Source organism: Nerophis lumbriciformis, linkage group LG05 (assembly GCF_033978685.3).
Source record: "Nerophis lumbriciformis linkage group LG05, RoL_Nlum_v2.1, whole genome shotgun sequence".
Lineage (NCBI taxonomy): Eukaryota > Metazoa > Chordata > Actinopteri > Syngnathiformes > Syngnathidae > Nerophis > Nerophis lumbriciformis.
The window spans coordinates 7,327,501-7,352,301 of record NC_084552.2 but is presented as its reverse complement, the minus strand read 5'-3'; the positions used below and the strand labels follow the sequence as shown (position 1 = coordinate 7,352,301).

At 41.5% G+C, this 24,801-nt stretch overlaps 2 protein-coding genes across 5 annotated transcripts in view; one reads left to right on the top strand and one right to left on the bottom strand.

Moving 5' to 3' along the window:
- Window positions 1-237: 237 nt before the first annotated feature.
- nudt5 (nudix (nucleoside diphosphate linked moiety X)-type motif 5) lies at window positions 238-21,273 on the bottom strand. Of its 3 annotated transcripts, XM_072913139.1 has the most exons (10): window positions 20,974-21,078; window positions 20,813-20,880; window positions 14,519-14,586; window positions 14,397-14,449; window positions 4,890-4,997; window positions 4,733-4,828; window positions 4,570-4,671; window positions 1,092-1,100; window positions 959-1,012; window positions 238-884 (listed from the first exon to the last, which is right to left on the bottom strand). In XM_072913139.1, exons 1-10 carry the CDS (start codon window positions 20,978-20,980, stop codon window positions 775-777), a joined length of 675 nt encoding a protein of 224 aa, XP_072769240.1. In that variant the 5' UTR covers window positions 20,981-21,078; the 3' UTR covers window positions 238-774. The 3 variants fall into 3 exon arrangements, with proteins under 3 accessions (XP_072769240.1, XP_072769239.1, XP_072769238.1); XM_072913138.1 differs by lacking the exons at window positions 238-884; window positions 959-1,012; window positions 1,092-1,100 and having other exon boundaries at window positions 3,809-4,671; window positions 20,813-20,877; window positions 20,972-21,116; XM_072913137.1 differs by lacking the exons at window positions 238-884; window positions 959-1,012; window positions 1,092-1,100; window positions 20,974-21,078 and adding an exon at window positions 21,102-21,273 and having other exon boundaries at window positions 3,813-4,671; window positions 20,813-20,877.
- A 771-nt stretch (window positions 21,274-22,044) lies between these two features.
- The window catches only part of cdc123 (cell division cycle 123 homolog (S. cerevisiae)), a 37,995-nt gene continuing 35,238 nt past the window's right edge, over window positions 22,045-24,801 (top strand). For both annotated transcript variants that reach the window (XM_072913136.1, XM_061961345.1), the window contains exons 1-2: window positions 22,045-22,314; window positions 22,427-22,498. In XM_072913136.1, coding sequence (XP_072769237.1) covers window positions 22,196-22,314; window positions 22,427-22,498 — 191 coding nt within the window. In that variant the 5' untranslated portion in view covers window positions 22,045-22,195. The remainder of the gene's footprint in view (window positions 22,315-22,426; window positions 22,499-24,801) is intronic.

The window sequence follows — 24,801 nt, the reverse complement described above, 5'->3', positions numbered from 1 at the left end:
TTTATAGATCTTCCTTTGAAAAAAAAAAAACGTATTTCCCTTCAAGATTGTGTTGCAGGGTCAATCGTGCAGTGCCAGTTTTCAACCGCGAGATGGCAGTGTGGATGTACGACAACGGTAAAGTTAATGGCCAATATTTTTAGTACATATCAAATATTTATACATTTTATTGCCAATGTGGTGGTTTTCTGTCGTGTTAGGCACCTAATCTAAGAAGGAACGTCCCACACAAGAACATAGGTAGTAATACATTTATTAGTCAGCTCGTCGCTACGGTAACTACAGCATCAGTGAGATGGAGCCCTTGAACCACAGCATGGTTTGTTTACTTCTGTTGCATCTTACAGTATGACTGAAGGAGGCCAGCGACGTTCAAGCATTAAAAGATAATGATGGAATGAACATCATTATTCATGTTTAAAATAATACATGTGCATTCAAAATTTGGAGCCAAACTTTGAATACTATTATTGAAAACCCTTTTAAGGGTTTTTGCTGAATAACACTATGTTAGCACATTAAGGAAGGTAACAATCACAAACAACATTGCAAATACTAAAAAAACTACTTTGTGTCCCTGTTGTAAACATATGGAACATTGAACTATTCCTATGTTAGGTGAAATGAGACATTCAAAGACCTAAGATGTAGGAATGATTTAAAAAAGTTGCACTAATAGTCGGTACTGGCTTGTCTGTACTTGAACATGACATCACATGGAGCAAATAAAACGGTGTTAAGTCCTGTGTAGTAATAGTTGCCAAGATCTTCATTTCACTGCTTAAGCACAGGGAGCTCCCTGGGCTTAAAAAAAGCCTGCACCATCCCCATGGCGAATATGTAAACCTTGGCATCCACCACGATCTTCTCTTTCTTCAGCAGCTCTGCAGGATGAAGCACAGCCCAGGTCTCAGCAAAAACACTTTCTATTGAGTCGGCGACCACCAGCAGACCTTACCGTCTAGTTTCGTCTGGAATTCATCCAGAGGCAAAAGGATGACTTCCACAAATTCTGGGTGCAGAACAAAAAGGTCAGAGTTGGTGGGAGTGTTTGTGTTGTGGAAAAACCAACAAAAAAGGAGACAACTCACCTCCGTCACCTGTGGAGGAACACGAGAAATGGTGAGTTCAATGACGTGGGACAAATCCAATACAGTTTATTCTTCCATTTCAAGTGAGATACAATAGATCCCAGCCTTCCTTTGTGTCCTCTTATTTCTTTTCTTGGCTTTAAAAGCACCGTCAGTTCCGCACTATAAGCTTCTGCTTTTTTCCTACGTTTAACCCTGCGGCTTATAAAACAGTGCGGCTAATTTACGGATTTTTCTTTGCTGGAGGCCATTATGCTAAACAAGCAAATACACTGAAAAGGTGTGTTATTGTTTGTGCTATGGCGCCATCTTTTGGACAACTTTGCTCACTGCAGGTGAAGTAGAAGTGCCGTTCAGTCTTCCAGCCATCCATAGCGGTTCTACTCGTATGAATTCTTCATTCATCACTCCAAGCAACGTTTGTAAGTTTTACAATATAACTAAAACAATTAAAACTTACTAAGGCGTCCCATGTGTGATGTCTGTAGGAGTGTTTTCATGCTTGTATGTGCTATTGTAATGTAATGAAGCTAGTGTTGTTAGCATTAGCTAAAATGCTAACACGTTTACAAGTGTCTGTGTTAGTATTATTAACTTAGATTCTGTTTGTATTGTTTCACTTTCACAAATTCCTCAGTAAATTCACCAAAACGTGGCGTTATTGAGTCTGTTTAACTCAGGGGTGCCCAAACTTTTGCGTCCAAGGGCCAAAGTGAAAATATGCCAATGGTCCACAGCACCATGAGTGAGGAATTTAGCCTCACAGCCATATACGTATAAATAGAAGTTGTGTGTCTAATTCAGCTTTTGTCTACATTTTTAACCTCACATTTTCTGCTGATGTTTGACATTTCCTGGTGTTGTTCTGTAACCTATGGCTTTCAAACTATAGCCAGCCAGGTTAGACGTATGGAGGATATATACCACGTGGCGACCAAGATCAGTCTTTTCCATAAAGCGTCAAAAAGGCACAACTTTACCGTAGAGCAGGGGTCTCAATTTCAAAGGCAACTAGTTATAGCCTGTAAAAAAAGATATATAGCTTTTACCACAAAAGAAGTGGCGGCTGGGTTACCAACATTTACCACGTTTTTTTTATACAAAATTACTGTAAATTGAAAAACCGTACCACTGTCAAATTCCAGTGACTGATCTGCCAGTTTTTTACCGTAAAATCTTTGGCCATTTTCACGATGCATTGCTATAAACTGTTACTGTTATTTTTTACTGACAAATTCTGCTACTTTTACCTGTAAAGTCTACATTCCCTGTTTCTACAGTGCATTACTGTATATGGAAACATGCTACCACTGAAGTATTTACAGTACATTTCTGGGGCCTGAGCTGCCAGGTTTTTACAGTAAAATCTACTTTTTGGTACCGTAGTTAATTTGACACTGTAGCCTTGTGGACACACCATCAATAATTGTGCAGCTTTTATAAATGTGTTTTACATTTGGCAACCACCCAAACAAAATGACATGATGTGCACCCCTGTTTTAGCGGATTGGAGAGCTAGCTTGCAGTTAGTGGGGGAAAGCCTGCAAGTGTTTCCTGCCATTTAAAACTTTCAACCGGAAGTAGAAGTGCCGTTCTGTCTTTTAACCGTCCATAGCCTTTTTACTGGTATGGATTCTTCATTCATCACTCCAAGCAAGGTTTGTAAGTTTTACAATATAACTAAAACAATTCTTATTACTAAAGCGTCCCATGTGTGACGTCTGTAGGAGTGTTTTCATGCATGTGTACTTGCTATCGTTAGCATGAGCTAATATGCTAACACGTTTACGAGTGTCTGTGTTGGTATTATTAACTTACATTCTGTCTGTATTGTTTCACTTTCACTAATTCCTCAGTAAATTCACCAAAACGTCAGCGTGGAGTTATTGAGTCTGTTTAGTTGATTGGAGAGCTAGCTTGCGCAGCTAGTGGCTCCATGACCATGACTTCTGTTTTGTTTGATCAGCCGTTTTACTGCCCTGTTACAAACACCGTTTGGAAACAATTACGGTATGTAAATAAACATAAATATCTAATTTCACAACGCATATATCTGCGGCCACGACCATGACTTCTGTTTTGTTTGATCACCCGTTTTACTGCCGTGTTACAGACACCGTTTGGAAACAATTAAGGTATGTAAATAAACATTTACAGAATATTTCTGTGTAAATAACTCATTTCACAACGTTTGTATCTGCTAATATATGGAAAATATATTTTTCTTCTAAAATATACTGGGTGTGGCTTATATAGCGCTGCGCTTTGTAGTCCACAAAATATGTATAAATCATTTGTATTTTCAAATGCAAGTGGCATGACGTGTTTCAAAAAGTGGCGTCCTGCATTTTTAGTCATTTTGTATGTGCAGAAGTGGCTTTTTTTTTTTTTACTTACTTCAGTAACTTTGTGGATAAACTGTACTTGTCAGGGTAGTTCTGATGCAACATACTTTTTACTTGAGTACTTCTGTGAGGAAGAAATGCTACTTTTATTTACATCATCGTCGGCGATGGAGCGATATGGTTTTTTTCAGACTAGTTCGTAGTCAAGGAGGCCGATTACCAAAACTAAAACAATTCTGGGCTCCTTCACGTAGATTACAGAAGATTTCCTGATACGATTCAGGAAATAAGCTTTGGAAAGAAATTGACAAAGTAAGAACAAATACCGTATTTTTCGGACTACAAGGCGCACTTAAAATTCTTTCTTTTTCTGTGCGCCTTATGTTAGAATCATTCTATATAAGTTATCACACAACTCTTATGCTTAAAGGCCGTTGCTCTAGTTATTATCTATTGTGCTCGAGCTGTACTTTTCTTTTGGTGCAAAGGCACACAACTTGTTATCTTCCACTGCAAGTTAGGAGTTGCCTCGCCGCAGATGTTTCCGTGTTTCAGCCTGCTAACAGCCAAGGACGAACCAGCACCTCAACGAAGATAAGGCGTATCAACAGCAGGCAGACAAAGCAGAGCCAGGGCGAATATCACAAGGCCCCCAGCACATTTCCGTTCTGAATAATCACATATTGTGCGTACTGAGCTGCTGGCATAATGTGTGACCCCTCCCTCAGCCATGTAACTAGGGCACTCCTAAACTGAATAAATAGAAGAGCATGTGGGCTGTTCCTCAGAGCGTAGGGTGAGACTGTAACTGAGTGTGCAGCTCCATGCGTTCTCATGAACAAAATTGAACTCTCTCTCTGCCTGATTCCTTGCTTCTGGTTCTGTTTAATAGATAGTTCGGTGCCTAAACCTGACACTCATGTATGTATTAAAGCTGGTTGTGCTTATCAACCTGGGAGCAAATGTATTTGGTACATGGTGCAATGATGAATGTAAGCACTAGATAGCAGTCACACATAGGATGATGCACCATGTATATTAAAGATTTACCCAAAGTTCTTTTTTAGTCGGACGATGTAAAAACATTTTTGAGATGGCGTTGATGAAATGTGAGACACGGCAATGCTGCTCACCTAGCTGTTGTGTTGGGTTGATATTCTCCATTTCGTCTCCATTGATGTTGACCATGACCATCTGGGTGGTGCAGTTGGACAGGCCGGGGTCCAGACAGGTGACTGCAGTCATCATGAGGACAATCATGCACAAGACTGGAGAACACAAGGTGTGGGATAATACCTGGTGTGACTCCCATCACTTCGCCTTTGTAGCCCGTTTCTTCCTTCAGCTCCCTCAACGCGGCCACCTCCGCACTCTCGCCCTCGTCGATCAAGCCTGAGCCCGGAGACAAACATGTTTCATACACGGACCCCTGACAGGTGGCGAGTGCGCCCACCTGCAGGAAACTCCAGGCTGAAGCATCCCAGAGGAGGCCGAAACTGCTTCACCATCACCACGCAGTCTTTGTGCAGGGTCCTCTTCAGCAGCGCGATGATGCCCACACCTAAAGACAACTTGCAGCTGCATCACTTCCATCAATTCTCAACTAGAAACTCTTTTCCTAAGCTTTGAAACCTGCGGCTTATAAAACGGTGCCGCTAATTTATGGATTTTTCTTCGCTGACGGCCATGAAGCAAATAGTTTTCATTAAACACAAGCAAACACACTCAAATGGTATGCTAATGTTTGGGCTACGGCGCCACCTTTTGGACCGGTTCTCTAGTGCCGCTGCTTGAACTGGAAGTAGAAGTGCTGTTCTGTCTTTCAATTGTCCGTAGCATTTATACTGGTATGGATTCTTCATTCATCACTCCAGGCAAAGTTTGTAAGTTTTACAATATAACTACAACAATTCTTATTACTAAACCATCCCATGTGTGGTGTTTATAGGGTTGTTTTCCTGCATATTTGTACTTGCTATTGTTAGCATTAGCTAATATGCTAACATCTGTGTTAGTATTATTAACTTACAATGGCATTCTTTTTGTATTGTTTCACTTTCACTAATTTCTCAGTAAATTCACCAAATCGTCAGCGTGGAGTTATTGAGTCTGTTTAGCTGAGTGGAGAGCTAGCTTGCGCAGCTAGTGGCTCCATGACCATGACTTCTGTTTTGTCTGATCAGCCCTTTCACTGCCGTGTTACAGACACCATTTGGAAACAATGAAGGTATTTAAATAAACATTTACAAAATATTTCTGTGTAATAAGTCATTTCACAACATATTTATCTGCAACTTATAGTCCGGTGCAACAGATAAATGGCAAATATATTTTTCTTCTAAAATTGAGTGGGTGTGGCTTATATACCAATTGGTGCACTCTGTAGTCCGGAAAATATGGTACTTTTTTACCGGGGCACAGTATATTTTAAAAATCCATCTTCTTCTGCTTATCCGAGGTCGGGTTGCGGGGGCAGCAGCCTAAGCAGGGAAGCCCAGACTTCCCTCTCCCCAGCCACCTCGTCCAGCTCTTCCCGGGGGATCCTGAGGTGTTCCCAGGCCAGCCGGGAGACATAGTCTTCCCAACATGTCTTGGGTCTTCCCCGTGGCCTCCTACCGGTCAGACGTGCCCTAAACACCTCCCTAGGGAGGCGTTCGGGTGGCATCCTGACCAGATGCCCGAACCACCTCATCTGGCTCCTCTCCATGTGGAGGAGCAGCGGCTTTACTCTGAGCTCCTCCCGGGTGACAGAGCTTCTCACCCTATCTCTAAGGGAGAGACGGAGGAAAGTCATTTTGGCCGCTTGTACCCGCGATCGATGCAGGATCCGCATCGCTGCAGACGCCGCACCGATCCGCCTGTCGATCTCACCATCCACTCTTCCCTAACTCGTGAACAAGACCCTGAGGTACTTGAACTCCTCCACTTGGGGCAGGGTCTCCTCCCCAACCCGGAGATGGCACTCCACCCTTTTCCGGGCGAGAACCATGGACTGGGACTTGGAGGTGCTGATTCTCATCCCAGTCGTTTCAAACTCAACTGTGAACCGATCCAGTGAGAGCTGAAGATCCTGGCCAGATGAAGCCATCAGGACCACATCATCTGCAAAAAGCAGAGACCTAATCCTGCAGCCACCAAACCGGATCCCCTCAACGCCTTGACTGCGCCTAGAAATTCTGTCCATAAAAGTTCTGAACAGAATAGGTGACAAAGGGCAGCCTTGGCGGAGTCCAACCCTCACTGGAAACGTGTCCGACTTACTGCCGGGAATGTGGACCAAGGTCTGACACTGATCATACAGGGAGCGTACCGCCACAATCAGACAGTCCGATACCCCATACTCTCTGAGCACTCCCCACAGGACGACCCGGGGTACACGGTCGAATGCCTTCTCCAAGTCCACAAAGCACATGTAGACTGGTTGGGCAAACTCCCATGCACCCTCAAGGATCCTGCCAAACTCCTCCCTTGTCCGAGTTTTTGCCTCTGGAACTGCCGAAGCTGCACAGCGCTGGGCCTGTCGGTACATGTCCGCTGCCTCCAGAGTGCCATGAGCCAAAAGGACACGATGGGACTCTTTCTTCAGCTTGACAGCATCCTTCACCAGCGGGTTCTGGGATTACCGCCACAACAGGCACTGACCACCTGGCTCCAATCGGCCGCCTCGACAATAGAGGCGGAGAACATGGTCCACTCGGACTCAATGTCCAGCACCTCCCTCGTGACATGTTCAAACTTTTTCCGGAGGTGGGAATTGAAACTCTCTCTGACAGGAGACTCTGCCAGACGTTCCCAGCAAACCCTCACAATGCCTTTGGGCCTGCCAGGTCTGTCCGGCATCCTCCCCCACCATCGCAGCCAACTCACCACCAGGCGGTGATCGCTAGAAAGTTCTGCTTCACCCGAGTGTCCAAAACATGAGACCGCATATCCGATGACAATCACAAAGCCCATCATGGAACTGCAGCCTAGGGTGTCCTGGTGCCAAGTGCCCATATGGACATGTTTGAACATGGTGTTTGTTAGGGACAATCTGGGACCAGAACAGAAGTCCAATAACAAAACACCCATACTTGCCAACCCTCCTGGATTTTCCGGGAGACTCCCGAAATTCAGCGCCTCTCCCGAAAACCTCCCGGGACAAATTTTCTCCCGAAAATCTCCCGAAATTCAGGCGGACTCAGGTCCGAACAGCGTACCTGCCCAATCACGTTATAACTAGAAGTATGGAGGGCGAGTTCTTGGCTTCTTATGTGGGTTTATTGTTAGGCAGTTTCATTAACGTCCTCCCAGTGCGGTAACAACACACAACAACAGCAGTCACGTTTTTTCTACCGTAAAGCAGTTCATCTGCCGTAAACAGCAATGTTGTGACACTCTTAAACAGGACAGTACTGCCATCCAGTGCATTTGATGAAAGCACTTTTGTGCGTGCCACACAGCAATGCATCATCAGAGAGGATGTTCAGCATGGTTAGAAAAATAGTGACAGAGAATAGAACAAGGATGGACAATTCAACCCTTAACTCAACAATGAGTAGATGAGTGTTATGTGTGTGTATATGTGTAAATAAATGAACACTGAAATTAAAGTTTTTATTTTATATATATATATATATATATATATATACACACCCTATTTTCCGCACTATTAGCCGCACCTAAAAACCACAAATTTTCTCAAAAGCTGACAGTGCGGCTTATAACCCGGTGCGCTTTATATATGGATTAATATTAAGATTCATTTTCATAAAGTTTAGGTCTCGCAACTACGGTAAACAGCCGCCATCTTTTTTCCCCGTAGAAGAGGAAGCGCTTCTTCTTCTACGGCAAGCAACCACCAAGGTAAGCACCCGCCCCCGTAGAAGAGGAAGCGCTTCTTCTTCTACTGTAAGTAACCACCCGCCCCCGTAGAAGAAGAAGCGCGCGGATATTGCGTTTCATTTCATTTGTGTGTTTACATCTGTAAAGACCACAAAATGGCTCCTATTAAGAGACACGCGTACAACGCAGAATTCAAACTCAAGGCAATAAGTCACGCAGTAGAACACGGAAATAGAGCAGCAGCAAGAGAATTGAACATAAATGGTGCGTAGGTAGAGGAAGCAACAAGATGACCTGCGCCACTAAGACAGGGAGACAGCGCCGGACGACATACGGCAACATCTGCCAGTGGATTGTAAATGCCTGGGCGGATATATCGGTCTCAACTGTGGTCCGAGCTTTCCGGAAGGCAGGATTCACGGAACTGCTGGACAACAACAGCGACACTGACTCTGATGACTTCGACGAGACGGAGCCGGCCATTTTGGATGCCGTATTCGCCCAACTTGTTAATTCAGACACTGAAGAAGAATTCGAGGGATTTATGGATGAGGAATAATTTCAGAAAGTGAGCTTTAAATGTTTATTTTGTGTGTTGTGTGACATTAACGTTCGAGCAACGTTGAGTTATTGATGTTGCTATTGCTCTGCACTAATTTGAGTGTTACTATTTTTGTGATTGCACATTTGCACATTACATTTTGGGGGTGAACAGAGTTGTTAGAACGCTGGTTTGTAATATATTATTAAAGTTTGACTGACCTATCTGACTGTTTTTTTGACATTCCCTTTAGCGCAGCGTAGGCGCGGCTTATAACCCGGGGCGGCTTATAGGTGAACAAAGTTTTGAAATATGCCATTCATTGAAGGTGCGGCTAATAACCCGGGGCGGCTTATAGTGCGGAAAATACGGTATATAAGAAATACTTGACGAAATACTAAGTCAAGTATTTCTTACACACACACATATATATATATATATATATATATATATATATATATAAGAAATACTTCACTTAGTATTTCGTCAAGTATTTCTTATATATATGTATATATGTATATATATATATATATATATATATATATATATATATATATATATAAAACAGTATATGAAATACTTGGTGAAATCTAGCTGTAAATATACTCCACGCCCCCAACCACGCCCCCCGCCCCCCGAAATCGGAGGTCTCAAGGTTGGCAAGTATGAAAACACCACTCAGGTTCAGATCAGTTCTTCCCCATCACGCCTCTCCAGGTTTCAAATGAGCGTTGAAGTCCCCCAGTAGGACAAGGGAAGGAGGAGCTTGGAGAAGCCATGGAGAACATTTTAAAAATATTAAAAACATAAGGCTCCAATTACATCAAATATTCGAACTTTGAAGAATATTTTTGGGGATAATGTTGTATATTTTGTGTTTGCCATTTAAAACAACATTTTCTTGGACAAAAGGGCATAGAATAAAAACATAAAATAAATAGTTAAACTTATAATCGACAGATAGATCTGAACTTGAACTAGAGATTTAAGCATTGAAACTAAACAAAACGCATGACTAATCTTTAACACTTTTATGAGTGAGGCCTTTTTGGATCTCCAATCATTTTAGTGGACTATTAAAAAAAAAAAAAGTAATTGCTCCAAAAATAATAATGAATCAAACTCAATGTTATGAATTATTGACCTATTCAAGGCTCCAATGACTTTACATTAAAGATTCCACTTTCAACTGTTTTTTTGGGAAAGTATTGAACATTTTGTGTTTGCAATAAAAAACCAACTTCGACAAAACAGCATAAAACAAACAAAAATATAAAAAAATAAAAAGATCTAGTGGACGCATAGTTCTAAAATTCATCTAGAGCAGGGGTCCCCAACATTTTTGACTCGAGGGGCCACATTGGGTTAAGAGAATTTGGCCGGGGACCGGGCTGTCTATTCGTATATACAGGTAAAAGCCAGTAAATTAGAATATTTTGAAAAACTTGATTTATTTCAGTAATTGCATTCAAAAGGTGTAACTTGTACATTATATTTATTCATTGCACACAGACTGATGCATTCAAATGTTTATTTCATTTAATTTTGATGATTTGAAGTGGCAACAAATGAAAATCCAAAATTCCGTGTGTCACAAAATTAGAATATTACTTAAGGCTAATACAAAAAAGGGATTTTTAGAAATGTTGGCCAACTGAAAAGTATGAAAATGAAAAATATGAGCATGTACAATACTCAATACTTGGTTGGAGCTCCTTTTGCCTCAATTACTGCGTTAATGCGGCGTGGCATGGAGTCGATGAGTTTCTGGCACTGCTCAGGTGTTATGAGAGCCCAGGTTGCTCTGATAGTGGCCTTCAACTCTTCTGCGTTTTTGGGTCTGGCATTCTGCATCTTCCTTTTCACAATACCCCACAGATTTTCTATGGGGCTAAGGTCAGGGGAGTTGGCGGGCCAATTTAGAACAGAAATACCATGGTCCGTAAACCAGGCACGGGTAGATTTTGCGCTGTGTGCAGGCGCCAAGTCCTGTTGGAACTTGAAATCTCCATCTCCATAGAGCAGGTCAGCAGCAGGAAGCATGAAGTGCTCTAAAACTTGATGGTAGACGGCTGCGTTGACCCTGGATCTCAGGAAACAGAGTGGACCGACACCAGCAGATGACATGGCACCCCAAACCATCACTGATGGTGGAAACTTTACACTAGACTTCAGGCAACGTGGATCCTGTGCCTCTCCTGTCTTCCTCCAGACTCTGGGACCTCGATTTCCAAAGGAAATGCAAAACTTGCATGGTTGGGTGATGGTTTGGGGTGCCATGTCATCTGCTGGTGTCGGTCCACTCTGTTTCCTGAGATCCAGGGTCAACGCAGCCGTCTACCAGCAAGTTTTAGAGCACTTCATGCTTCCTGCTGCTGACCTGCTCTATGGAGATGGAGATTTCAAGTTCCAACAGGACTTGGCGCCTGCACACAGCGCAAAATCTACCCGTGCCTGGTTTACGGACCATGGTATTTCTGTTCTAAATTGGCCCGCCAACTCCCCTGACCTTAGCCCCATAGAAAATCTGTGGGGTATTGTGAAAAGGAAGATGCAGAATGCCAGACCCAAAAACGCAGAAGAGTTGAAAGCCACTATCAGAGCAACCTGGGCTCTCATAACACCTGAGCAGTGCCAGAAACTCATCGACTCCATGCCACGCCGCATTAACGCAGTAATTGAGGCAAAAGGAGCTCCAACCAAGTATTGAGTATTGTACATGCTCATATTTTTCATTTTCATACTTTTCAGTTGGCCAACATTTCTAAAAATCCCTTTTTTGTATTAGCCTTAAGTAATATTCTAATTTTGTGACACACGGAATTTTGGATTTTCATTTGTTGCCACATCAAATCATCAAAATTAAATGAAATAAACATTTGAATGCATCAGTCTGTGTGCAATGAATAAATATAATGTACAAGTTACACCTTTTGAATGCAATTACTGAAATAAATCAAGTTTTTCAAAATATTCTAATTTACTGGCTTTTACCTGTATATATATATTTTGTCTTGTCCCCCTCTGTCTTATTTCTAACCCCCCTATTTTTATGAAATGTTTTATTTCTTTTTTTTATAATCTTGGTCCACAATCTGGCCTGCGGGACGTAGTATGGGGACCCCTGATCTAGAGACTTAAGCGTTAAAAGATTTTTTTTTTTAAAGACTTATTTTTAACACTTTTATGAGTGTGGCCCTTTTGGTTCCCCAATAATTTTAGTGTTTTTATTAAACAAACAAAATAAAATAAAAATAACTGTAATTGCTCAAAAAATAATAATGTAATCAATGTTGTTGGGAATTTTTGATCTATTCAAAGCTCCAATTTTTTTGGGGGGGGGGAGATTATTGCTTATTTTGTGTTTTTGCCGCAAAAAAAGAGGCTTTTCTTTGAAAACAGTATAAAATAAAACACATTTAAAAAAACACATGAAAAAAACTAAGGATAGATCTGGGGTGTTTAAAAAAATAAAAACACAGGTGACTTATTTTTAAGAACTTTCAGTTTTGGCAGCGCCAGTGAACCAAAGCAGTATTGTTTTGCAGGAGGAAGAACAAATTTCGCATGAGGATCAGTGCATAGTGTAGTAAATGGTCAGACTAGTTTCTGACCATGGTCAGACAAGTTTCTAGACACTGATTAGTAAATGGTCCGACTAGTTTCTGACCATGGTCAGACTAATTTCTGACCATTTACTACACTATGCACTGATCCTCATGGGAAATGTGGTCTTCCTTCTGGCAAAACAATACTGCTTTGGTTCAATGGCGCTGCCAAAACTGAAAGTTCTTAAAAATAAGTCACCTGTGTTTTTATTTTTTTAAACGCCGCAGATGTTTCTGTCTTTCAGCCTGCTAACAGCCAAGGACGAACCAGCACCTCAACGAAGATAAGGCATCGCGGGCAGACAAAGCAGAGCCAGGGCGAAAATCACAAGGCCCCCAGCACATTCCGTTCTGAATAATCACGTATTGTGCGTACTGAGCTGCTGGCATAATGTGTGACCCCTCCCTTTAGAAGCAGCCTCAGCCATGTAACTAGGGAACTCCTGAATAAATAGAGGAGCGCGTGGGCTGTTCCTCAGAGCGTAGGGTGAGACCGTAACTGAGTGTGTAGCTCCATGCGTTCTCCTCATGAGCAAAATTGAACTCTCTGATTCCTTGCTTCTTGTTCTGTTTAATAGATAGTTCGGAGCTTAAACCTGACAACGTCCATTCCAACTGACAGGACAAGACCACAGTATTGATCTCTCCACAGAAACATATTTGTCTCAAATTGGACATTTGCTGTCATTGCATTGTTTTTTCTTTGTTGCACGGCTGGTCGTGTCAGTGTCCAACTGCCAACTAACAAGCTACTTGTTGCTACCACGCAACTTTCCCACAGCTAGCGTTAGCATTTTGATTAGAGCATGGAAAGTCACTGACTAGTTCAGCGGGAACACAGCGAGTGAATGTTGATCCTTGACTGTCCTTTTATCCCGGTAGCCTGCCTTTTTCATTTTTTTTGTCTCCTCAGACAAAACTGTTCCTTTCTTTGGTTGTTTTTTAGCAGCTTTGGCCATGATAGCAGTCATTGCATGTAGGCGCTCTTCTTCTTTTAGTTTGCAGGCAGGTCTTTGTAAGGAATGGTGAAAAGGGAAGTGACGTATGCCGTAAAGCAAGTCAGCACATTTGTAGTTTTTTTGTGTGGCCCCTCCTCAACGTAGCTAAGGGCCAGTGACAGCAATGTTGACCCCCTCAGGCCATGACACAGGTGTCATTCAACTGGTTAGAAGTCCATATGACAATATTGATGAAGGTTGAAAAGTGACTTAGTGCTGCTCTAACACTTATGAGTGGGGCTCTTTCAGATCCCTCGCCGCTTTAGTGAGCGTTTTTCTTTTTTAAACGGTCTTTGCTCAAAAAAATAATGCATTTCAAATCAATGTTGTTATGAATTATTGAAATATTCAAGGCTGAGTGCAGCTGGGATAGGTTCCAAAGCGGTAGCAAATGGATGGATGGAAAAAGGGCATCAAACTTTATTTTTATTTTTATTTATTTTTTTAAGTGTTTACTTCAAATTGACAGACCAGAAGTTGATCTTGAGATTGAAGTGTTCAATAATGATTTTAAAAAATACTTATTTTTGACATGTTTATGACTGAGACCCTAGTCCTCAGTGGCCTAGTGGTTAGAGTGTCCGCCCTGAGATGGGTAGGTTGTGAGTTCAAACCCCGGCCGAGTCATACCAAAGACCATAGAAATGGGAGCCATTACCTCCCTGCTTGGCACTCAGCATCAAGGCTTGGAATTGGGGGTTAAATCACCAAAAATTATTCCCAGGCGCAGCCACCGCTGCTGCTCACTGCTCCTCTCACCTCCCAGGGGGTGATCAAGGGTGATGGGTCAAATGCAGAGAATAATTTGGCCACACCTAGTGTGTGTGTGACAATCATTGCTACTTTAACTTGAACTTTAGGACCAAACTTGATTGGAGCCCTAAAGGTTAAAAAAATGTATAAATCATATTGGTTTTGAAAATGAAACGTATCAAAATGGCCCCCGCATGTTTAGTTTTTCCAGGGGCAAAAGTCTGGCTGAAACTCACCATCTGCATCAGTGTTGGTTTGCCTGGTGGTCCTCCTCACCGTCTCCCAGATCCTGAAGATGACCACAGGCTGGAATTATGTGTCTTCATTCAGGTCAAACACTAAGAAAAAGAAGCCATGCCTGGTGTTTCCTGCAGGATCTACGTATGTGGTCTTCTCCAGCTTCACCCATTTCCCCGAGGCCAGGAGCTGTGGGGGGGAAGTTGGTGACTTATCTTATTTTCCCAGTGATTCCAGGCGCTGATGCCTCTACGTACCGCAGCATCAAGTCCAATGGAAGCTGTTTACCGCGACTAATCAAGTACCCAGTTACCGTATTTTCCGCACCATAAGGCGCCCTGGGTTATAAGCCGCGCCTTCAATGAACGGCATATTTCAAAACTTTGTCCACCTATAAGACGCCCCGTGTTATAAGCCGCATCTAACTGCGCTAAAGGAATGTCAAAAAAACAGTCAGACAGGTCAGTTAAACTTTAATAATATATTAAAAACCAGCGTGATGTGGGCGCGCATGGAGTCGTATATCAACATGGACGGAGCTGCGTGAAAAAAGCCACCCGGCCTCTTCGCGTAAACTTACCTTAACCACTCGCTCATCGTTTCTTCATCCATCCCTTCGAGTTAGCTTTTATGATGACGCCGGCTGGAAAGGTCTCTTTTGGCAAGGTCTTCCTTTTGAATATCACCATGGGTGGAAGTTTCTGGCCATTAGCATGGCAAGCTAGAACCACAGTGAAGGATGACTTCTCATTCCCTGTGGTGCGAATATTCACCGTACGTGCTCCCGTTGTATCCACAGTGCGGTTCACAGGAATATCAAAAGTCAGTGGAACCTCGTCCGTCCATGTTGATAATGTTCTCTGGCCGGATCTTTTTTTCAGCTATCTTGTTTTTACAATATGCACGGAAAGTAGCCAGCTTTTCTTGAAAGTCTTTAGGCAGTTGCTGTGAAATAGTAATCCGTGTGCGGATGGAGAGATTGCGTCTTTTCATGAACCGGATCCCTGTCGCTTAGTAGGAGCCATTTTGTGGTCTTTACAGATGTAAACACACAAAGGAAATGAAACGTACGGTAATATCCGCGCTCTTTTTCTTCTTCTACGCGGGCGGGTGGTTGCTTACAGTAGAAGAAGAAGCGCTTCCTGTTCTATGGGGGCGGGTGCTTACCTTGGCGGTTGCTTGCGTAGAAGAAGAAGCACTTCCTCTTCTACGGGGAAAAAAGATGGTGGCTGTTTACCGTAGTTGCGAGACCGAAACTTTATGAAAATGAATCTTAATATTTATCCATATATAAAGCGCACCGGGTTATAAGGCGCACTGTCAGCTTTTGAGAAAATTTGTGGTTTTTAGGTGCGCCTTATAGTGCGGAAAATACGGTACTAATAAAGTCAAAAAGGTACGATGCTGCCTTAGAAAAATAGCGGTACTTCTTTAAGTGGGAACAGTTTGAAGGCAGAAGAGGGAGAATGGACCTTTTTTGGCTTCAAAAAAAAGGTGAAGCTCTAAACTTTGAAGCGCTGCTTTGCAAAGGGTGCTTTAAAACATAGCTCGCTCGCTGCTAATGTCTCTTCACAGTGTTTTAGCTACTTCTAAATCACCTATCTTTGCCTCCATGTAGTGTGTTTTTACAAGTAGCATTATCACTGCAGGACGAGGAATAGCTAAACATGCTTCACTACACACCGTAGGAGGATACAATAGCTCACCGCTAACAGCAAGCTAGCACCCCTGAATGTAAACAAATGAGTGGATCTATACGAATATAGACTGTAACGATACCAAGTAGAAGAGAGTACATACTCGATACTAAAAATATTGCTTCAATGTTATTAGATTATCATAAAATCTTTTTTCATTGTTTATAAAGTCAGTAAATATGTCCCTGGACACATGAGGACTTTGAATAAGACCAATGTATGATCCTGTAACTACTTGGTATCAACATGATCCATACCTAAATGTGTGGTATCATCCAAAACTAATGTCAAGTATCAAAGAAGAAAAGAATAAGTGATTATTACATTTTAACAGAAGTGTAGATAGAACATGTTAAAAGAGAAAATAAGCAGATATTAACAGTAAATGAACAAGTAGATTAATAATCAATTTTTACAGTTTGTCCCTCATAATGTGTACAAAATAATAGGTGTATAAATGACACAATATGTTACTGCATACGTCAGCAGACTAATTAGGAGTCTTTGTTTGTTTACTTACTACTAAAAGACAAGTTGTCTTGTATGTTCACTATTTTATTTAAGGACTAAATTATTCTTGGATTGCAGTAATATGGAGGTTAATTTGTGTCTTTATTACAAAAGCTTTTTTTCACACTGAATTTATGTAACTGAATTTTTTTGCGTTTGAATTTTTTTTAACCGAATTTATTTTACATCAAATTATGTGTGTTTAAAAAATTCTGTGTAAAGAAAATTCAGTACATAAAAATTCTGTATAAAACAAATGCCGTATAAAAGTTTGCTGCTTCAATAAGCAAGATTCACTTCTGATAAATGAAGACTGACGCAATGGATCCTGTCTCAGAAGCAGCCAATGAGGTGTCACGTTTGAAGTCACATGACACGTGTCTTGCATAAAAAAGGCAGTTAACTGGACATAGTACAACTTAAATAACATTTCAATGTGGCCTGCTGGATCTTTGCAAACTATAGAAATGATTCTAATGGTTAGAATCTGCACTTTTGAGTGACATGCGGGTTACTATGGTGACCATAAGAAGCGCTGCTTCATGCAGACCGGGCATGAGCAGAGTGGGCGGGGCTTATTTACAGCGCAGCAAGTGTCAGACGGAGGCATATTTCTACAACAAAGTTCTGCAGAACAGTGATATTTTATCTAATATGTGGACGTTTTTTTTTTTACCTTTGGCGTTTATGTTTTCCCGTGTTTGTTGCATCTTTGTTGCTCTTGCTGGATGTCGATCAAGGAGGTGGTCTGGGAAGTCGAGGAGCAACGTTCATACATTTTCAATATTTAGTGTTTTATTGTTCATAGTTAATATTGTAAAGCACGCAATATGTAATTTCATGTACATTTTTACTGTCATATAATTCAGTAAAAATCTAAAGTTAATTTGGTTTTTGCGATGGTCTGTTTTTTACTGAATAAGACACTCAGAATGTACATGTCAATACATATTGTGGGATTTGCAATATTAACAATAAAACACTGAACATTAAAAATATATCAACGTTGCTACTTGATCGACATCTTTTATCATCCAGCAAGAGCAACAAAGATGCAACAAACACAGCCAAACAAAAAGGCAGAGGATAAAAAACCCAAAATGTAAAAGTGAACAAAGCCGCGGGCCAAGGTTGAACAAATTAACCTTTTAATAGGGACCCAAACAAGTTTTGCATTGAATATTGAACAAGCAAGGCTTATATAACTTTATAGTGACATGCAAAATCCAGTTTCAAATAATAATAATTAAAAAATATCAATGGCATATCAAATACAATTTAAATAAAATGCCTCTTTTCTATTTGCAGCCTTCCGAGGTAAATATCAACTTTAAGTTTTTCCACAGGCTAATAAATTAGAAAATAAAATAATGAATAAACCAACCATTCAGGACTTTAAACTGCTCAGTTTGCAACACACTGATCTAATCTGATGTGCCCAAGCCAGATACCTGACATCTTTTCTTGGATGCTAGTTCATTAATGTCGGGGCTCAGGCTTTGAGCTGAGGCAACCTTCATTATCCAACCAAGGTGTTCATCAGTCATTATATCTCGTAGTCCACCCGGACCACAGTCTTGGGGGCGTGCCTTAAAGGCACTGCCTTTAACGTACTCTACGAGCTGTCGTCACGTCCGCTTTTCATTCATTCTAACAACGTGCCGGCACAGTCACAAGATACGTGCGGCTTCTGAACGCCCACACACGTGAATGCAATGCATACTTCATCGACAGCAATACAGGTTACACTGAAGGTGGCCGTACAAACAACTTTAACACTGTTAGAAATATACGCCACACTGTGAATCCACACCCAATAAGAATGACAAACACATTTTGGGAGAACATCCTCACCGTAACACAGCATAAACACAACAGAACAAATACCCAGAACCAGCACTAACTCTTCCGGGACGCTACAAAATACACCCCCCCCCCGGCAAAAGGGTTCTGGGTATTTGTTCTGTTGTGTTACGGTGCGCATGTTCTCCCAAAATGTGTTTGTTATTCTTGTTTGGTGTGGGTTCACAGTGTGGCGCATATTTGTAACAGTATTAAATTTGTTTTTACAGCAACTCTCAGTGTAACCTGTATCGCTGTTGATGAAGTACGCTTTGCATTCACCTGTGTGTGCGTGCTAAAGCCGCACATAATATGTGACTGGGCCAGCCCTTGTTGGACTGGGTGAAAAGCGGATGTGACGATTTTTCGGGAAGGGCACTGAAATTTGGAAGTCTCCCGGGAGGGTTGGCAAGCATGAGAATTAGCGATGAATGCGGTGTTACCGCGGCACCGCCGGTGTATATAATCGGCGGGCCAGCTCTAGTGTTAATTTGATATCGCCTCAAGGGCCAAGTGAAATTACACGGCGGGCCCAATTTGGCCCTAACCCAGAGTTTGACACCCATGGTTTAAAGCTTCTTGCTGCCCCGCCCACTCTGCATGAAGCAGCACCTCTTATGGTCACCATAGTAACCCGCATGTCACTCAAAAGTGCAGATTTTAACCATTAGAATCATTTTCATTGTTTGAAAAGATCCAGCTGTCCGCATTGAAATGTTAATTAAGTTGTATTATGTCCAGTTAATTGCCTTTTTTATGCAAGACTCGTGTCATGTGACTTCAAACTTGACACCTCATTGGCTACTTCTGAGACAGGATCGGTTTTGATTGACTGATTGAGACTTTTATTCGTAGATTGCACAGTACAGTACATATTCCGTACAATTGACCACTAAATATCTTCGACCCAACTCTCTCGTTTGAGTCACACATTAAGAGTGTTACTAAAACGGCCTTCTTTCATCTCCGTAATATCGCTAAAATTCGTTCTATTTTATCCACTAGCGACGCTGAGATCATTATTCATGCGTTCGTTACGTCTCGTCTCGACTATTGTTACGTATTATTTTCGGGGCTCCCTATGTCTAGCATTAAAAAAGTACAGTTGGTACAAAATGCGGCTGCTAGACTTTTGACAAGAACAAGAAAGTTTGATCATATTACGCCTATACTGGCTCACCTGCACTGGCTTCCTGTGCACTTAAGATGTGACTTTAAGGTTTTACTACTTACGTATAAAATACTGCACGGTCTAGCTCCGTCCTATCTTGTCGATTGCATTGTACCATATGTCCCGGCAAGAAATCTGCGTTCAAAGAACTCCGGCTTATTAGTGATTCCCAGAGCCCAAAAAAAGTCTGCGGGCTATAGAGCGTTTTCTATTCGGGCTCCAGTACTATGGAATGCCCTCCCGGTAACAATTAGAGATGCTACCTCAGTAGAAGTATTTAAGTCCCATCTTAAAACTCATTTGTATACTCTAGCCTTTAAATAGCCCCCCTGTTGGACCAGTTGATCAGCCGTTTCTTTTCTTTTCTCCTCTGCTCCCCTTTTCCTTGAGGGGGCGGGGGGCACAGGTCCGGTGGCCATGGATGAAGTGCTGGCTGTCCAGAGTCGGGACCCGGGGTGGACCGCTCGCCTGTGCATCGGCAGGGAACATCTCTGCGCTGCTGACCCGTCTCCGCTCGGGATGGTGTCCTGCTGGCCCCACTATGGACTGGACTCTTACTATTATGTTGGATCCACTATGGACTGGACTCTCACAATATTATGTCAGACCCACTCGACATCCATTGCTTTCGGTCTCCCCTAGAGGGGGGGGGGTTACCCAAATATGCGGTCCTCTCCAAGGTTTCTCATAGTCATTCACATCGACGTCCCACTGGGGTGAGTTTTTCCTTGCCCGTATGTGGGCTTTGTACCGAGGATGTCGTTGTGGCTTGTGCAGCCCTTTGAGACACTTGTGATTTAGGGCTATATAAATAAAGATTGATTGATTGATTGATAAATGGTAACACCCCAATAAGTCGGGGTCCACATGGTAGATTGCTTCAGTCTTAACTTGCCCGAAGTGAGTCTTGCTTATTGAAGCAATGAATTTTAATACATTTTAAATGCACGCATTTTACTGACAATTTTTTTTCCCAATGAAATTTTCAGCATAATTCGATTTAAAAACAATCAGTTCACAAAATTCAAACACAAAAATGTCCCTGTTAAAAATAGCCAATAATTACATTTTTGTGGTTCCCACATTTTGGTATCGGTACCAAAAAGTTGGTATCGATACAAGCCTCGTACAAAGGGGGCATAGATGCTAAAAAACAGGTCATGTTAAGCATTAAAAAACGAGTCCAAGAACATACCTCCTCTTTCACGATGTGTGGCACATTCGTGGTTTTGGGGTCTTCTGTGTGGTTCATTGTGTTTTCTAGGGGAGAAAGATGCAGAATCAAGCCACCATTTTGACTTTTTGGACCTTTCTGCTCATTTGGATGACATAGTCTTCACTTTATATACTCAACTATGGCCATAGCTTTCTTGCGTTCATGGAGATAAACTTATGTTGCCAGTACACAACAAAATAATTCAGCGACGTGTCAATTTCGAACTTTAAACGGTGACGTGAAGTGGAAAAGTGGAAACTGGACTCACGTGAAAGGAGCAACCTGGTCGAAGAGTTGTTGCAGCGACGAGCGCTCACTCTGTTAATACTTCCGGGTGCAGCGAACGTAGTCCTCGTTTAAATATGTTTTCCTTTAGTAATAATCGATGTGGTTTTTTTTTGTATGATTTTATTATGGAAAAAAACACAATCACTGTGTGTCTTCGCTCGAATTACAGACACATTGCATTAAACATCTTCAAAATAAACGATCTATGTTACTGCACTAAAGGGAGCAACAGAGATGTTATAGTAAAAGATTAAATACATTTTATTATCGAACTCAGTGTCCTTGTCAGCAATTTATATGTCCAAGTGCTTCGATAAAATCGTTTTTAATCGCTAAAACCAACGGGTTTTTAAAATGGTTTTATAAACCTTTATTTATAAATTCCAACATTTACAAACAGTTGAGGAATAATAATCAAAGTAAGTACAAAACAGTATACAACAGCGCCAGGGGTTTGTAAATTCAAAATAACTAAAATAGTATGCAAAATATATATATAACAAGCCATATGCTCACTCAATTTCAGTAAATAACTTAAATGTGGAACACAGCATCATCGTTTTCACAGCTTTTTGGTTGCTAGAGGTAGAGAGTGCTTTAATGTAGAGTTCTAATTCTTTTTTAAAGGCACAAAAAACAGGTATTGAGAAACTTACATTTATGAATATAAAACTTAGCCAATAGTATGATGAGATTGCAAAGGTAAAATTCCTTTCCAATTTTTTTTTCATACAGTGTAAATCCAAATAGCACATCTTTAAAACAAATCACACATTCGTCATGAATATTGTCGCTAAAAGCAACGGTTATTTGTTTGGTGTGGTCTCTGTGAGGCAAGAGGCCCACCATCTTGGCTGTGGAACATCTCTGTAATGACTGTTTTAACGCGTGTGCATCGCTAAAATCCCTCCCCATCTGGGGGAAAAAAAACTTCCCACAAGTGTGAGCTCATAATTACAATAAAGTAATACATTATCGAAAAGCTCACATTTATTTTAAATAAGATGATGAACTTCACAGTGCAGTCCAAAGCAATTTGTTGCGGTAAATAACAGCGGAACTATTCAGGCGCGGATGACAATAACGAAGGGACAGTGTTCCGCCATAAGAAGTTGCAGCATGAAGAAGGAACAAGTCCAACATTGTCAGTTTTCTGTCTGGTATCCGATATTTAAGCAACATACAATTAAAAGGTAAATGTTGTCTTTATGTTTTACCATCTTTTCTGGTGACAATAGCTAACATGAGATTGTCATCTCACATTGTTAGTATTTCATCAGCCTAATGATATCATGCATCTTCCAGTGTGATTCTTCCCCTGCCTCCGGATGTCATAGACTATTTCCTGGACGACGGGACTCTGGTAGTTCCTGGGAGGTATGCAAACACACACTAATGTTAATAACTCTGGTAGTTCCTGGGAGGTATGCAAACACACACTAATGTTAATAACTCTGGTAGTTCCTGGGAGGTATGCAAACACACACTAATGTTAATAACTCTGGTAGTTCCTGGGAGGTATGCAAACACACACTAATGTTAATAACTCTGGTAGTTCCTGGGAGGTATGCAAACACACACTAATGTTAATAACTCTGGTAGTCCCTGGGAGGTATGCAAACACACACTAATGTTAATAACTCTGGTAGTTCCTGGGAGGTATGCAAACACACACTAATGTTAATAACTCTGGTAGTCCCTGGGAGGTATGCAAACACACACTAATGTTAATAACTCTGGTAGTTCCTGGGAGGTATGCAAACACACACTAATGTTAATAACTCTGGTAGTTCCTGGGAGGTATGCAAACACACACTAATGTTTATAACTCTGGTAGTTCCTGGGAGGTATGCAAACACACACTAATGTTAATAACTCTGGTAGTTCCTGGGAGGTATGCAAACACACACTAATGTTAATAACCCTGGTAGTCCCTGGGAGGTATGCAAAGTTGCAAACACACACTAATGTTAATAACTCTGGTAGTTCCTGGGAGGTATGCAAACACACACTAATGTTAATAACTCTGGTAGTTCCTGGGAGGTATGCAAACACACACTAATGTTAATAACTCTGGTAGTTCCTGGGAGGTATGCAAACACACACTAATGTTAATAACTCTGGTAGTTCCTGGGAGGTATGCAAACACACACTAATGTTAATAACTCTGGTAGTTCCTGGGAGGTATGCAAACACACACTAATGTTAATAACTCTGGTAGTTCCTGGGAGGTATGCAAACACACACTAATGTTAATAACTATGGTAGTTCCTGGGAGGTATGCAAACACACACTAATGTTAATAACTCTGGTAGTTCCTGGGAGTTATGCAAACACACACTAATGTTAATAACTCTGGTAGTTCCTGGGAGGTATGCAAACACACACTAATGTTAATAACTCTGGTAGTTCCTGGGACGTATGCAAACACACACTAATGTTAATAACTATGGTAGTTCCTGGGAGGTATGCAAACACACACTAATGTTAATAACTCTGGTAGTTCCTGGGAGGTATGCAAACACACACTAATGTTAATAACTCTGGTAGTTCCTGGGAGGTATGCAAACACACACTAATGTTAATAACTCTGGTAGTTCCTGGGAGGTATGCAAACACACACTAATGTTAATAACTCTGGTAGTTCCTGGGAGGTATGCAAACACACACTAATGTTAATAACTATGGTAGTTCCTGGGAGGTATGCAAACACACACTAATGTTAATAACTCTGGTAGTTCCTGGGAGGTATGCAAACACACACTAATGTTAATAACCCTGGTAGTTCCTGGGAGGTATGCAAACACGCACTAATGTTAATAACCCTGGTAGTTCCTGGGAGGTATGCAAACACACTAATGTTAATAACCCTGGTAGTTCCTGGGAGGTATGCAAACACACACTAATGTTAATAACTCTGGTAGTTCCTGGGAGGTATGCAAACACACACTAATGTTGATAACTCTGGTAGTTCCTGGGACGTATGCAAACACACACTAATGTTAATAACTGGTAGTTCCTGGGAGGTATGCAAACACACACTAATGTTAATAACTCTGGTAGTTCCTGGGAGGTATGCAAACACACACTAATGTTAATAACTGGTAGTTCCTGGGAGGTATGCAAACACACACTAATGTTAATAACCCTGGTAGTTCCAGGGAGGTATGCAAACACACACTAATGTTAATAACTCTGGTAGTTCCTGGGAGGTATGCAAACACACACTAATGTTAATAACTGGTAGTTCCTGGGAGGTATGCAAACACACACTAATGTTAATAACCCTGGTAGTTCCTGGGAGGTATGCAAACACACACTAATGTTAATAACTCTGGTAGTTCCTGGGACGTATGCAAACACACACTAATGTTAATAACTCTGGTAGTTCCTGGGACGTATGCAAACACACACTAATGTTAATAACTGGTAGTTCCTGGGAGGTATGCAAACACACACTAATGTTAATAACCCTGGTAGTTCCAGGGAGGTATGCAAACACACACTAATGTTAATAACTCTGGTAGTTCCTGGGAGGTATGCAAACACACACTAATGTTAATAACCCTGGTAGTTCCTGGGAGGTATGCAAACACACACTAATGTTAATAACCCTGGTAGTTCCTGGGAGGTATGCAAACACACACTAATGTTAATAACTCTGGTAGTTCCAGGGAGGT